The sequence below is a fragment of the Meriones unguiculatus genome, chromosome 16 (genome assembly GCF_030254825.1).
Source record: "Meriones unguiculatus strain TT.TT164.6M chromosome 16, Bangor_MerUng_6.1, whole genome shotgun sequence".
Lineage (NCBI taxonomy): Eukaryota > Metazoa > Chordata > Mammalia > Rodentia > Muridae > Meriones > Meriones unguiculatus.
The window spans coordinates 15,483,319-15,499,323 of NC_083363.1; the positions used below are offsets into that span (position 1 = coordinate 15,483,319).

Consider the following 16,005-nt stretch of genomic DNA (forward strand, 5'->3'; position numbering starts at 1 on the left):
CAGGGAGGCAGAGGCAGGCAGATCTCTGTGAGTTTGAGACCAACCTAGTCTACAAAGTGAGACTTTGTCCTGGACAAAGTGAGTCCAGGACAGCGAAGGCTACACAGAGAAACCCTGTCTTGAAAAAAATAAAAACAAAGTGAAAAAAGAAAAAAAGTGGAAGAGACAGATACAGGGTTGGAGAAGAGGGGCCACACTGTCTGACAATCTGACTTCAAACACTGATTGGGCCCCTGACCCATTCTACCTGTATTTGACCCGAACACAGTGGCCAGTACAAGAGAGGAGCTTACCTACCACCCAAGAAGGCTACCAACTGCCAGAGATGTGTGGCCACCGCGAAGTCACCTGCTGTGTCCCACTAGGCCTGGGGTTCCTGTGGTCACTCACCTGCTGTGTCCCACTAGGCCTAGGGTTCCTCATGCCAACACGTATTATTTCATGGTTCACTTCAGTAGGTTCTCACAAACTGAATAAACAGTACCCTCATCATAGAAATATAAATAACTAGAGTGGCTGCCCTTAGCAGCTCCTATAACTACTGCTATTAAAGCAAATTCCAACACCACAGATGACGGTTCAGCCTGCTTAGACCACATGAGATGTTTTTATACAGCGGTGCGTTAAGGACTGCTGTTCATTCTACCGAATCCAATTGCCATTTCCAATCTCCTCCTCCAACCCTCGGAGATTAGGGGCCTCTCCTAGCTCCCTAAGCCCTTTGCTGCCCCCACCATATCCAGGGAGCAGTCTGCAAGCCTCCGGCCTATTTGTAGAGAGAAGAATAAACTCCCTTCTTCATTTTTACTCAGGTAAACTGGTGTTTCCTTCCTCTCTAATTCTTCCCGAGAGCATTAATTTGCCTTCTAGACAATCAGCCGTCTCAGGAATTAAAACTAGAAAAACCCACAGAAATCTCCAGTCCATTGAGACTTTTTGAAACGAAAATACGGAAGAAGCAAGAGCAAGGCTATGCGATCAGATGAGCCAAGAGCTAAACACTCACTCCTCTTCACTGTGTTTAAAGATCATCATCGTACAATCAGTTAAACAGAGAAAAGACAGGAAATGAAACTCCCCTGGTCCTCAGCACCTCAAAAGCATGCTCGGTTTTAAGGCAGCACACCACTCCTTGTCCTAGAACAACCAGAAAAATGACAAGAAGTTGTGACGGGTTCTTTCAGCCGACTCTCAATTTAGGTAAAGTCTGCTTTGCAGCTAATCCTAAATCCTCGTGTTGTCTCTCAGCTTGGGCTTTAGTGTTGCATCATTCCCCTGAGGAGTCCAGGTGGAGGCTGAGCTGTCTCCTGAGTACCATTTGGGACATCCCCAGACTCTGCCTCTTACCTGCAGAATCCACGCCATCAGCGGGCACGTTCTGGGTGGAAGCTGGGGCCGGGTCCTTAACTCCGTGCACCTGGCCATCTTCTTCCTGGTTCGTCAGAAACGCGGAGCACAGATCAGACTCAAGGGCTTGGAGCTTCAGGAAGGAATTCTGCCAACAAAAGCAGAACATGAAGCCAGCTGAGTGGATGCCTAGCACCACAGCGCCGGGTCTGCAGCTCTTCAGCACCTTTGTCCGGTGCGGTGCCTGGGCTAGCCGCAGCTGCTTAGGGGAAAGGAGCTGGCCCCCGAGTCAGATGCGCATTGGTCCACGTGCAGCCTGGGTTTCTGGCTCATTGAGATCCTAACGTACACGGTTTATCTGTGACACATGGGACCTGGGATTTCGTCAGCGAGAGACACCGCCTCTGGACAGCCAATCTCAGAAGGTGTCTGCCTCGCAAGTGCGGAGGCTTCTATGCTCCGCAACTCTTTCATTCACTGTGCTGACATCAGGAGCCAGACATTAGGCCACTCCCAGGCTACCATTCATAAAAGCCACCGTCCCTCCAAGACTCAGACTGCGGCAGACCGCAGCACACAAAGAGTTACTGCTGCAGAGGCTGCCTGGCATCTAGGAGGGGCTTCTGGGCGCCTTCAGCCAGCTACACACGCCTTCTGAAGTTACTTCTCTTGCAAGGGATGCCGCAGCTGCATCCTCTCTAGAACAGAGTCTAGGGAGACAGCCCCAGACCTGTTAGCCTAACTCAGCTACTTTGACGGAAAGCAATTGATCCTTTCCAGCCTACGGTACAATCTCCCGCCTACCGCTTCATGGCGCATTTTAAATTTCTCCCAGGATCTTAGTAAGAACAAATCACGCAGGCTGACGCACTCATGATGCAGCAGCCCGGCAAACTGATTCCCCTGGCAGGTGAATATGAGTCATGCCCGAGTCCAGGCTTGGCACTGCAACCCCACGGTGGGACAGCTCAGCAGGTCACAGGAACAATTCCACCCACCTCCCCTCCAGCTGTGGCAAGGGCAGCCACGGGAAACAGGGCAACTGGTCCTTTTCCTACCCAAACTTTCAAACATATGGACTCCCACACTTACTCACCCCCTCACATATGCCACACAGGCACGCACTGGCGCACCCCTCTCCACAGCTCCACCCCTGCCTGTCCCATAAACCTACACACACACACACACACAGGCCCCCGCACCCTTGCTGCCAATACCGTACACACAAACATACAATCCTAACCCCCAAAATGGCCTAGCTCGTTGTATATACCTTCTCCTGCCAACCTCAGCCTCCACTTACACCCTATTCTACAGGCACGTCCTATACCCTACCTGTGACTCTCATCCTGACATAACCCCCACACTCTTCCTATTTCACACACATGCCCCTACTTCTTCTGGCTGCCCCCACATCCTCCTCTCCTCCATGCATGTCCAATCCCCTCACATTGAATCCCCATTCCTTCCTACACTGCCTGTATTTCACACCCCTGACACATATATATACCATATATATATGTATATATATATATACACACACACACTCTCTCTCTCATATGCACACCTACCCCAATATCTCCTCCCACACCACTCTCTTCATCCTATCTTTACCAACTCCCCCCATGCCTTCATCCACTGGGCTGACACTACGACAGTGATTTCATGTGATGCTCCCTGAGGGATGTCTGAAACTTTCTCAGATATTTGGAAGTCGGTGGGCACCTCAGCAGCCCAGGCCCCTCCTCCGCCAGGCACAGATATGCTCATGAGCTGACCTGAACACTGTCTGCCCTCAGAGTTGATTCCTAACCGCCACCACTCAGACAAAGCAACATGGCCTGAGAGTAGAGGACTTCCGTGGCCCTCTTCTCCCTTCTGGGACATGTCTCTGGCAGCTGAGAGATCGAGGGTGCTGAGAGGGGAAGCAGAAAGAGCAAAGGGACAAGGATCTAGTTCGTAATAATCAATCAGTTGGCGGACACCAAGGATGATTTCAAGGAAACTTCCCGCCAGGAAATCAGAATGGTTGCTTCAAAAGCACAAGATTGCACTAAAGAGTTAGACAATGCCATGGGACTGTCACATAGTGGGGCCAGTGCAGGAAATAGCTTGGTGAGCCCTGACTATCCCTAAGAATACAAAATACCATATAACACAACTTCACTGTCAGGGGAGTACCAAAAAGCACTACACATGAAGGCTTGGCCAGTTCTGTGCACGCCCACCTCTATTGCATTCCGGGAGCTTGGCAGTGTTACTGGCTGCATTTTGTCTTCAAAGTTCCTCTATTGAATCGCTAGTCTCAAGATGACTATGCTTAAAAACGGGAGAGATGTAAGCAAAGTTGAAAGAGACCGTAACCATCAGAACCCAACCCAGTAAGACTGATATGCTTGAAAGAGTCAAAGACCATGGGGATATTCATATATGGAAGACTCTAAGAGGGTCCATTGGAATGCAACCATCTACAAGCCAAAGAGTGGGGCCTCAAGAGAAACTAAGGCAGCTGGCACTTTAACCCCAGACTCAACAGCCTCCAGGTTCTGAGAAGATACTTTTTTTTTTTTTTTTTTTTTTGCTATTTAAGCTACCCAGTTTGGTAATTTGTAATGGCACCCCTCAAATTAACACGAGGTGTTAGAACCCAAGTGTCCATGGACAGATAAATGGATGCACAAAATATGGATGGATGCACTTATAAAGAACATTGCTGAAAACTCAGGGGGAAGACACTGACTGACATAGACTACCACACAGTGAAAGTAACCCGTCACAGAAGGATAAACCCTGTGAAGTTCCACTTATGTAAGACAGTAGGAAAGCCGTAAAGATGGGAAGTAGAGCAGTGGTTCCTCAGGGCTGGGTGAGGAAGGGAGGGAGGTTGTCTCATGGGTTCAGAATTTCAGTTCTGTGTGATGAAGAGAGACGCAGGTGTGAAGGATACTCCACAATGCTAATGAATCTAGTATTGCTGAGCTGTATGCGTAGAGGAGCTTAATTTAAGATGATGTATGTTTTGTATTGAACGTATTTTACAATGACTTTTTAAGGGATGATAGGTAAAAGAAGGTGGAAGTTTCCATTTCTTTCATTAGTGCCAGGGTCTCACGGAGCCCAGGCTGGCCTGGAACTCTCTCTTTCATCTCGGATAATCTTGAATTTCTGATCCTCCTGACTCTACCTCCTGAGCTGTGGGAGTATGGATGTATATCACTCTGCCTGGTTTAGGCAGTGGAGGGACAGACCCCAAGGCTCCCTGCACACTAGGCAAGCTTCTAACAAAGACACATTCTCAGCCTTATTTTCTTTAATGTGGTGCCAGTAGCCTGGCTCAAACTCCCATGTGTTCCTGTGCAATTTGCAAAGCAAGAGATGGCTTTCAGGATCCCACAGCACCACGGGGAATGTCTACTGTGCTCTGTAACTTGCCTCTCTGTGGGCAAGTATCCTGGCTATTCCAGACCTTGATTTTTTTTTTTTATTTCATCTGTAAAAAGCAGCAAAAACAACAATAATGAGTTCTGGCCCCTGAGGTGAGGCTTGCGGCCAGGTGACTTGAGGGCAGGTTGAGAAAAGCCCTTTGTGTGAGCCCCAGTGAGTGTTCATCACTCCAGGACTGGCCTCTGTGGTCAGGGTGGATGTCCCCAAACACCAGCTGTAGGGAAGAGGTCTGGCCACATGGACAGGCCACAGGATGTGCCATTTGTGACTCAGCGCTCCATCTTCCAGGGTTTCACCTCTGTGCCTGCCTACCAGGAACCTGACTCTCTAAATGACTTTGGAGTCTCCTTTCTAACTTGACTGCAGAGAAGATCAAGCACGCACATATACTGAGTATGGAGGCATAGAACCTGGCACAAGTGGCTATCTAGACTCGGGTCTGGTGCAGAACCAAGGACTCAATCTACATGGGCAGCAAGGGACATCTGTCCACAGGGTACATCAGATTCAAAAGCTTCTGGACCCTATCTAGGAGCATGACTGGATGACATGACCTGGAAACAGCTGTGAGAATCAAGCAGTTGTTCTTCTGTGTCTCCTTGGGCCACCTTCTCCCACATGTGTGCTCACTGGAACAACACTGAGTGACACAGGAGATCTCTTTGCATGGCTGCATTGTTCCTCTCTGAGACGCTGGATATAACTGGGTATAAAGGAATGGGGATGAGAAGGACTAGAAAATGGAACAAGGCAGAGGAGATGAAGATCAGCAACAGAGGGAGGCCTCCAAGCAGAAGGGAAGACAACCACTGGGGACCAAAGAAAAGAAAGTAGAAGAGAATGGTCTCAGCGTGTACCATCCCACTCAGCCCCACGGCCCTCCTCAGTAGAGTCCCTCACCTTGTGTGGGATGGGATGGTTATCACCCAATAACCTAAGACCCCAGAGTAACAGAGCAGAGATGTAACTCTGAAAAGCTGATGCCACGCTCACATACATGTTCACCCAGGGAATGATGGGAGATGTTTAGCTCATCCAGTCAGGATGAAGGACTGTATAACTATCCCGAGAAGGCCTGGGAATACTTCACTGCACTAGTAGGGTCTGTGCAGATGTGCTGGCCACAATGATGCTTGAATGCTCAGACAAGAGTTAGACTTGCATAGAGGCTAAGAGTTTGACAGCAGCTTCTTCCTCCTGGAGCTTCCAGTCTGGTGAGGAAATGGTTAACAAGCCAACAAATAACACCAGACATTGTTTCCCGAAGTCCCTGCTGGAAGGCAATGGCAAGCCCAAGGAGAGAGTGACAACCCTGCCATTTCATTAATCTGTCACACCTGACTTAGTGACCTTTCACACAAAGACATATTTTTCCCTTTTACAGAAAAACAAAGGAGCCGTTGGCAAGCTACCTCTATCCAACCCTTCTCCTACGTGACTTTGAGGTCCTGCAAGAGCATGGTGTCCCTGGGCAATAGCTCTGGTCAGCCAGCTGATGCTTTCCCAGATTTACTTCCAAAGTCTCCAAAGTAGAGCATCTAAAATCAGGAAGGAGACTGAGCTGCAGATAAGGAAGGACCCTCTTGGGAATGACAGTCACCCCTGACTCTCCACCACTCCACGTGAGAAGCAAGCCAGAGAGAAGTCTGTGCAACCTAGGTGCGGTTTTCTAAAGTTAACTCTCTTTTCATACAACAGAGAATACGCATCTTGTTTTAGAAAATACTCATTTTCCCCTCTCTGCAATTACTCAGGTCCCACTTTAGTTGGGCTGAGATGGAGAACGCCCACATGGGTGGGATGGATAAGAACTATTTTAAGGTGCGTTCATCTGTGAGTGTGCAATTAGAGAGCAGGAACCATTCACACTTGGTTTCTAAGAAGGGGTTTTAGGATACCTACCCATCCCTTTATGTCCTGGGAAGCTTATGGAGATAGATTCTCAGTGTAATGTGAAACACACTGAACAGGAACCTTGCTGCAAACCTGAGATATGGGTCAGTTCACAGGCATCTATCTACCTCTCTAATTCCCTCAGTTTGCATGATCATGGGTAGAAGCTCCCAACCCCACAAATACACTCGGTAGGCCCAGGAGACCCTTCCTTTGAATCTCTTCATTCACCTGCTCCTTGCTCTGACTTTCCCAGGCCCCACGATCCTATTTGACATCCTCCTATGAGAGCACACTAAAAGGTGGGGGTAAGCAGTCGGGTTCCCCTCCCTCTTCTTCCTACCGCCCTGATGTGAATAAAACATCTCCACCAAGAAGGAATGAACCTTGTGAAACCATGAGCTAAAAAGAGCATCACCTCTTTCAAGTTGTGTCTGGTCATTTGGCAATCACAACAGTGGTCTACTTGATGGGGGATTCTTTCTAACTCCCTAAAGCCTGGAACCATATTTTCAATTGTCATGCTATAAGCACACTGCATGGTAGGGTCAAATCAGTCAAAAAAAAAAAAAAAAGACTATCATTAACTATCAGCTTTATTTTTCACCCTTGGAGGGATGGGAGTCTGAGTATCTCATTTGATGACCATCTGGGGTTCAGGCTAATAAACCCCAAGGTTATTTTAAAACCCACTGGGGAGTTTACAAAATATATACATTATCAGTATCACATCATCTTTATTCTGATCTGGAGCAAGATCACCTCAATATAAGAACCCAGGGTCTATAGCCTGAGAAATAGTGCCCTATCTTCTGGGACCCTGACCCCAACTCTAAATGGTATTTGGTTGCCTATTTAACATCACCAAGCCCAAGGATGAATACTTTTCCCTAAGCCCCAGAACTCTGCTATTCCCACTGTCTTCTAGCCTTGGGCTTCCTGTGGGACCTGGACCCCCACACACTCAGAAGTATAAAACACAAGGTGCACAGAATCATGAGGTCACCTCCCAATAGGCTACTGTGAGACTCTCAGTGTTCTCACCAAACAATGGGGCTTCTCCCATCGCTGATGGCTCTAAGGCAATCACTGCCACCTTCCTGATACTGTGACCCTTTATGTTGTCCAGTGGTCTTAGGTTAAAAAAAAAAAAAATACTGCTGCTCTAACAAGAAACCCAAATTCTTCCTCCCTTTAGAGACACTGGGCTGTAGCTGGTCTCCCTGGGGACTGTATACTTATAACCCAGAACACTTTGCATCGGGCCACACCTCAGCTCACACAGTCCAGCTTCCCTCTGCACAGGAGGCTCAGCCCTCGATTTCTTGCTAACAGAACTTCCATAGCTGAGCAGCAGCTACTCACGTCAAGGCACCAGAGTGCAGACTAAAGTAACCAAGTCTTGACGGCACCTTGTCAGCACTTTTTAAAAAATAGGATAGACACAGCCACAGCATCCATAACACAAAGGCACTTGTTTTAGCCAAAGGAGTTCAGCCCAGGAATGGGAAGCACAGAATGTGACATCTCACGGTGAGAGTTTTGTTGCCCTAACCTTACCAAACAAACGAGCAAATTATATGAGAGAAAATAATAGTGTTTCATAGTCTCATGTTCTGAGTCAGAGGTTTTCAAGGTAAGGCTCTTTCTTCCCTAAACAGAACACACCACATGTGTAGCCTACAGAGCACATTTTCCTGGGGACTGGCGGAGAAGGCGTGTTATGATAAACCCACCCTCTTTTGCCTACTACATGTGTTGTCTCCCATGGGATGAAGTCCACGGTTGTTGGACTCTGTGTTGTTGCTCATATGCTCACTTTTTGTGGCCATTTCTGTTGCATTTTATAGCAGTCTGAAAAAGCTTCTCAAAAACTACCCTCAGTGAGCTGGGGAGATGGCCCAGTGGTTAAGTGCACAGACTGCACTGGCAGAGGACCCAGGTACGGTTCTCAGCGCTGCACCTCCTAAAACTCCAGGGGCCCCTTCCGGCTTCCAAAGGTACTGCACTCACGTGGCAGAAACATCACAGATCCATTTGCATAACTGAAAATAAACCCGATCATTAGAAATAAATAAACTCAGTAGGAAGAGGACACTACAGAAGCCCACGAACCCATTACCTGGTTCATTCTGTCACTGGACAAACCATGTATCTGTGCCAGGTCCCAGCCCTTTCTTATCTCTGAAGACACTACCTTAACCCACTTCCTAGATAATTGCTGAATATCCAATTGCTGAATTGGAAACCAGTAACTCTCCTGCTGGAAGTCATAGGAAATAAGCGAGGAGCTTGTGTCATTAAGGATGACAGGTCACACCGGAAAGCATTAGCTATTTCCCCAAATGCTAACATTTTGTTAGAAAATAAGAAAACAGCATCTTTCTGCCCTGAAGTTTGAGCCTCACGGCACTAAGAAGGACAGTAACTTCCTAACATGCAAAGAGTGCTGACTCGAGGCCAGCTGAGCTCTAGGGCATGGATGTGTGTCCCTGTGGAAGCCATGGATGTTGGGGTGACAGTGCTCATTTGCCTATTCAGCCCCTGCTCCGCTCTAACAGTCCTGGGGCAGAGTATTTGCTTCTCAACAAATATGGCGGAAATAATTACTCATTAGAGGGGGAAAAATCCCAACAGTCAAAGCTCCCAGAAAAAAAAATGGTTTGGGGACCCACATAACATAAATATGTAAATACATATTTACATTCAATAAAAGAACTATTCATAGATTTTTACCTTTGTAAAGAAAGCCCATGACCCGCACTGTTTCCACATTTATCCATCTGTCACTAAGCAGCAAAAACAGCAGCATGGGGTGACCCCTCACAGCTACAGAACTGAATGTCCCCTTCTGGTCTCTCACCAGAAAAAAAAAGGGAAGGGAATTAGGAGCCCCAAGAAGAATACGTACAAAATGGAATAACAAGGAAAAAGATGGAGGTGTCACACTGGAGCAAGGGACAGGAGTGAAGCGGGTCACACCACAGCTGAGTGGAAGACATGCAGACACCTGACAAGCAGGAAGCAATCACGGGTAAGCTGGCTGCTTTTCCAAGTCAGTGTTAGAAGGAAAAAAAAAAGATGGTGACCAGCTAGTGTGGCTGGTGCCTGCACTTACAGCACCATTTGGGATCCCTTGAAGGTGAGGACTCCAGACCCGGTTCCCCTAGAAATAAGCAGCCAGGCTGGAGAGCGGCCTCTGAGGGGAAGGACGGACTCTAGCAGAAGCCCTGTTTCTTTGCTGTCTGCCCTGTTCACCTGGGAGTGAGAACTAGGACTCACACCATGACAACGCTGGCCACAAGGGGTCCCCGCTGACGCTGACAACAAAAGGTGGCTAAAATTAAAAGAATCACAGGACACTCACTGCTTCAGCTGAGGAAGAAGAGCCCTTGGTAGGCAAGCAAGGTCAAGCTACCTCAGCTCAAAAACCAAACCAGAAAAAACGTCCAGTGGCATCCTGCAGTGGTCCGGCCAAGAGGAAAATTACCTTGGAGCCTGTGCTTCCAGAGACCAATATCTAATTATCTGCCTTCTACAAAGAGCATTCCCAGTGTCTTAGGGGGGAATCTGGGCCTCGTCTAGCCAACCAGCTCCTTTCAAGCTCCAAGGTCATAGCAAAAAGTTCAGGAAGGACAAATGCCCCAGTCATTGATTGAGATTAAGCATAAGGCTCTGTAATTCTAGAAGAGTGTAATTCCACTAGGAGGCAGGCAGGACCCTACAGATGCCCCCGCCCCCCGGGGTTTCTGTACCTTGTTTATTCAAATACTGATCTATGTGCTGCTTTGAAGGGATTTTGCCTCCAGAGATAACTGAGCTCCAACTCAGCTGGCAGAAGATATAGCCATCATTTGGGTGTGCCTGGCCAAATCAAGTAAGATCTTTAAAAGCGGAGTCTCTTCCAGCTGGTGGCAGAAGGCATCATTGGAGAAAATTAGAAGCGTAGGCAGATTTCAAGTGCTATAGCTGGCTTGAAGATGAACACAGTCACGTGAGCAGAGTGTGGCGGACTCTGAATGCTCTGTCCAGCTGCCAACCAGCGAAGAGGGCAGAAATGACAGTCTGGTGGCAAGACACCCAGTTAAAGCAACAGCCTGAAGGAGCGTTGCTTCATGGCTCCTTCCTTCTCCAGAGGAGAACTCAGCCAGGCTGATGCCTTAATTTCTCTTTTGCAAGACCCTGAGCAGAGAGACTCCAGCTGCTTTGTACAACCATGGGCTAGCAAATAGGTATGTGAAGCCATTAAGCTCCTGGCAAAGCATTACACCATAATAGCAGAAAACTCAGCTTGGCATGGTGGCACACGCCTTTAATGCCAGCACTCAGGAGGCAAAGGCAGGCAGATCTCTGAGTTCAAGGCCAGCCTGGTTTATAGAGTGAATTCCAGAACTACCAGAGCTAGACAAACCCTGTCTCAAAATACCAAATATATATATATATATTTGGTATTTATATATATATATTACTATGTATATACATAGTAATAGAAAACTCACATATACTAAGATTAGTGAACATAAAAATCAGACATCACTAGGGAGTGACTGGACAAAAAAATAAAGCCAGGAGAGGAAAAGGAGCCCAGAGATGAATCTCCATAATGAGTTTCCAATCCCAGGATCTAGCCAAGCATGGAGCCTCTCCCCAGTCCCAAATGTTCAGATAGTTTTATCAGTAAAACACTGTCATTATTAAAGCCTGAAATAATTGACCTTTTGCCACATGAAAAAAATCTCAGATAGTTCAAAATATTCAATAGAACCTGAACTAAGCCCCAATTTGATAGGCTGGGTTTTCACTTAAATTGAAAATGCAGCTGTTTTTTCTAACAGAAAAAAGGGAGTATGTCTCAGCCAACATGGGAGTGTCAGAGAAGGCTTTCATGGGCTATTTTCTCAGAATTAAAGCAATTTTGAAGAAGAAAGACATCTCAGTCGAACACTAAAGACAGTCCTACAGATTCCTGAGTTTCTGCATCCATCAACTCAATCCGCCACAGGCCAGCAATTATTTTTAAATTGTCTGTGTTTGATACGCACAGAATTTGTATTTTTTTAGCAATGCAGTATCATTAGTTAACTAGAAAGTATCCTATATCAGATAATAAGCGATCTAGAGATGACATGAAGTACACAGGTCGGTGCGCACAGGTTGCTCATAAATACCGCACCAGTTTACATAAAGGGTTAGTAATCCATGGGTTTTCCAACCGTGGGGTCCTGCAGCCAATTCTCAAAGGATATCAGGAAGTAACTCTTATCTTCTTAAAGTCTTTATGACCTGATGCCATGTGGGCCTGCACACATGGACTGGAACAGAACCCCTCTGAGTATACATTTCTGTGTTCCCACATCTTGGCCCGGAGGTGTCTCCACTCAGAAGGGCAAGGCCTTGCACACACAGTTCGTGTCATCTGCAGACACCACACAGCAAAGGAGACCAGAAAAGCAGGTTTTCAAACAAAGCTTTCAACAACTGCTCACACTATCTCGGTATCCTGTCGTTTCCAATCTCAAAAACCAGAGCTTCACCCAAAGTTTAGAAAGCTAGAGAGCCGCGCCTTCTCCTCATGTCACCTTTCTAGACATGAGCATCAACACAGTCCCCACTGCAGCTTCAAAAAAAGACAGACGGACAGACACGTGTGCCAACTCAAGACTCATACCTCTTTCCTTAAAACTCTTAACTCTTAGCTGGCCGTGGTGTCACATGTCTTTAATCCCAGCACTTGGAAACAGCCAGGCAGATCTCTCTGAGCTCAAGGCCAGCCTGGTCTACAAAGCAAGTCCAGGACAGCTGAGGCAACACAGAGAAACCCTGTCTCAAATACAGACAAACAAAAAAACTTCTCAACTCTTTCCACCAGGAATCATATGCAACTTGAAGGCTGTGTCTGAACATGCAGCCTTCCGCATATTCATTTGTATTACACTAAAGATATTTCCCGTGAATTTGGCCATTTAACTTGGTTTAACCAGACAGCTGGTTTACGTTTAGCTGTCAACCTCTACCAAATTCTACCATCGTCGTCGTCATCATCATCATCAAGAAACGAAAATTTAATCACCTAAATGTTTAAATGCCTTTTACCCATAAAGGCATTTATGGGTAAGCAGAGGAGAAACATATCTTCAAAACGCCGAGTTATCAATCTTCCTGGAGCTGTTTCTTCCTCTCCTAGGCATCTGAATATCAAGTCTATTTATTTTCTTTGCTATGATCCTCCTCACAGACACCACATACCACCCACTGCTCCAATTTAATGAGGGCGAGAGAAACCAGATGAGTATTCCAAACCAGTGTCTTAAGCCAAGGCATTCATAACAGCAGGTGATCTAATTATATTATACTGATTTCCGACATTACAATCCAATTACATGTTTCAAAGAAACTCTAGAACAAGCTAACTAATGTGCTGTCCAGTGTAATGGGATGCTACTTGGATGGGAAATTATGGCTTTCCATATCTCAAGGCATATAAAGAAAACTCGGGTGGGGCCATCAAGTTTTAATATGCTCAGTGACTAAGCAGTAAGGCCAGTTTATGCTTGGGGCTGCAAACACCAGCCAGTGGGAAATGGGGGAAGGGAAATCCAGATAAGATTCAATTAAGAAAAAGTTCTACAAATGTTAATTATCATAGCCCTGGTTATATAATCCCAAAGTGAAGTTGGAAAGTGTACAAAGAAATGACAGCTGGACTTGGGTAAGGTCCAAGGTGTGGTGAGCATTCTTGAAAATACTATTTTAAGCTTTTTGCTCCAACACAAGGAAGAACATTAGAGAAATAACATTTTATTACCGGAATTTTTTTTTAAAGTTCACTTAAGAGATAATTTAATTTAAAGTTTTAATTGGAAAAAAATTCTGGTGCTACAAAAAGAACAGGCACTGTGAGACTGGCTAACTCATGTTTGCATAACCCATGATGATTGCACCTACCTCCTGTAAGTCTTGCTGAGTTCCAAAAGCATCCTTTGGCCAAATGGCAGCCCTCTGGTCTATTCTACAAAATACAAAGGAAAATTATGTCTATTTGAAGGAACCATTTTGACAATGCACATTTGAAGCCGGTGGCCATTGACTGGTGATCTGGTCATGTTCCTGCTGCAAATCCCATGTGGTACCCTACCCATCCAAAGGTACTATTCAGCCTCCTTCAGAGGCCTGGGATACACACAGTATATGAGTTCTGTTAGCTTCCCTGGCCCTAGAGCTCTCTGCTATTTCTCTGGTCCCACTCCCAGTCACCCTGGCCACCACTGTTTCCTGAGTACACAATTTCTATTCTATTTCAAACCCTGTTCCTCCAGCCATCCTGGGTCTGGAATGGAATGCTTTACCCAGATCTACACACATCTGGCTCTTGTCATACGATGATCAGCTCAGCTCACATACTCCTCTTCTTGGCACATGCAGGGCTAACAATAAAGAGACCTCTTTTTTAAGTGGCAGGAATGGACCCACACCCATAGTTATCCTGTGACGTCCACATGTCCATCCTGGCACCTGTACTCAGAACACACAACACACACCATAGTACACATACACACAAACTCGAAAACACACTGTATGTACTGCACACTCCCGAAAGTTTTGTCCTATCACTTAATTAACACAACAAATGCTATAGTCATTGTATAGCATTTCAATATAGGGTTCAATAGTAGAGCTGGGTTTTGCCATTATATATCGTCCAATAGAAGAAAAGGGAATACAGTCACTTAGTCCATAAGTGACTTGTTTAAAAAAAAACAAACTTATTTGTGGATATAGTCATTTATAGCTAGTACAATGAGTGAACTTGAATATTGAAGACAAAACATTCTCTGAACGGCTACCAAGGTTAATGAGTTTGGCGTGTCATAACCCGCACAGAAAGGTCCATTGAGCAACACAGTAGGCTTAATTTCTTCAACATAATAAGTAAGATTTTCATGCCAGATGCAAATTGGGCTAGCCATGCAAACAACTGGCTTCTGATGGCATATAAGGCAGTAGCTACACGCGAAGACTGTGAAAGGGCACACTGAGGATGCCTTCAAGACCAGCATAGGACCAGCATCTTCTTCTTATAGTCATACAGGGCTCCCGGTCACCAGGTCAAGCATGGGCAACCACCGTGAACAGAGTGAGGAAGGCTTTTAGGTTAACCTGTACCACATCACCCAGCCCCGAGCCACCTGTCAAAATCCCATCTGTTAGAGCACGGTATGGTGCTTTGTATTTGATTGTTAATTATTTTGCTCCCTGAGGTCTGTTTGCTGTCTCTCACGAGCAAACTATCATCATACCCCAAGTGCTGCTGTGTAACCTTGCCTCCAGGGTTATCCCTGATTGGCTGAATAAATGCCTACATAGCTGGGCAGGGCAGAATAAGGTAGGCATGAGCAAAGTTCATGGGCTTTGAGGAGAGGGATCACGGGAAGGAGAGAGAAAGGTCGGAAAGAAAGAAGGAGAGTCGCCGTGGGCTAGGTAAAAAAAAAAAAAAAAAAAAAAACATGGGCTGGGAGGAGGAATGGCATGGAGAGAATCGGCACAGATGGAAAATATGTGCAAGCATTTACGGGGCTGTTGGAAAGGAAGCAGCCCAGATAGGAATGATCAAAGCAGATGGCCTGGGACTAAGAAGTAACAAGGTAGTTTAGAGGGGAGTATCTATCTTCCCAGCCCCAGGTGAAACAAGACTTATTTAAATACAACAAGTGTCTGTGTCTTTTATTGCTATGGTAGCAGGTTAATAATAACTGCCATAATAATTACAGGGCTTTAATAAGAAACATTATGCACATATTTATTTACTACACCACCTATCTTTTCAGATCTTTGAATGGGTCCTAAGTTCCCTGTCATCTAGAATGGTTCTTAAGCTATACTTTCATAGTCGTTGTAGACCAAGGAAAGCAGGAATGTGGTGCTTTTACGATTTATTTTAATTCACGGGTACCCATGTCTGTCTGTGGGAATGTGCACGTGAGGACAGGGTGCGCAGAAGCCACGAGAGAGTGTTGCAAGCTCTGGGGCTGGAGCGACAGGCAGCTGTGAGCCATCTGACAGGGGTGTTGGCTTGTCTTTCAGCCTAACAAAACTTTGATTATTATTAAAATATGCTATTAGTCATCATAATTATATAATGATTCCAGTGCAGTGTTCTATGCAATTCTAGACTCCCTGTGTTGTTTTGATACAGCTGACAGTAACAGTAAGCATCATTTATGAACAGACGTTCATATCCTCTGAGGTATCTATTAGTATCTTCTTTAGAACTAGCTAGACAGGAAACAAATGACAGACAAGCCATAGGGGTTGGCCTTTAGG

At 46.0% G+C, this 16,005-nt stretch overlaps 1 protein-coding gene across 5 annotated transcripts in view; it reads right to left on the reverse strand.

Moving 5' to 3' along the window:
* Window positions 1-16,005, reverse strand: part of Fam13c (family with sequence similarity 13 member C) — a 104,872-nt gene that overhangs the window by 34,265 nt on the left and 54,602 nt on the right. For 3 of the 5 annotated variants that reach the window (XM_021653392.2, XM_021653389.2, XM_021653388.2), the window contains 2 exons: window positions 13,630-13,693; window positions 1,348-1,495 (listed from right to left, as the gene is read on the reverse strand). In XM_021653392.2, coding sequence (XP_021509067.1) covers window positions 1,348-1,495; window positions 13,630-13,693 — 212 coding nt within the window. The remainder of the gene's footprint in view (window positions 1-1,347; window positions 1,496-13,629; window positions 13,694-16,005) is intronic. The other 2 variants (XM_021653391.2, XM_021653390.2) reach the window with 1 other exon arrangement.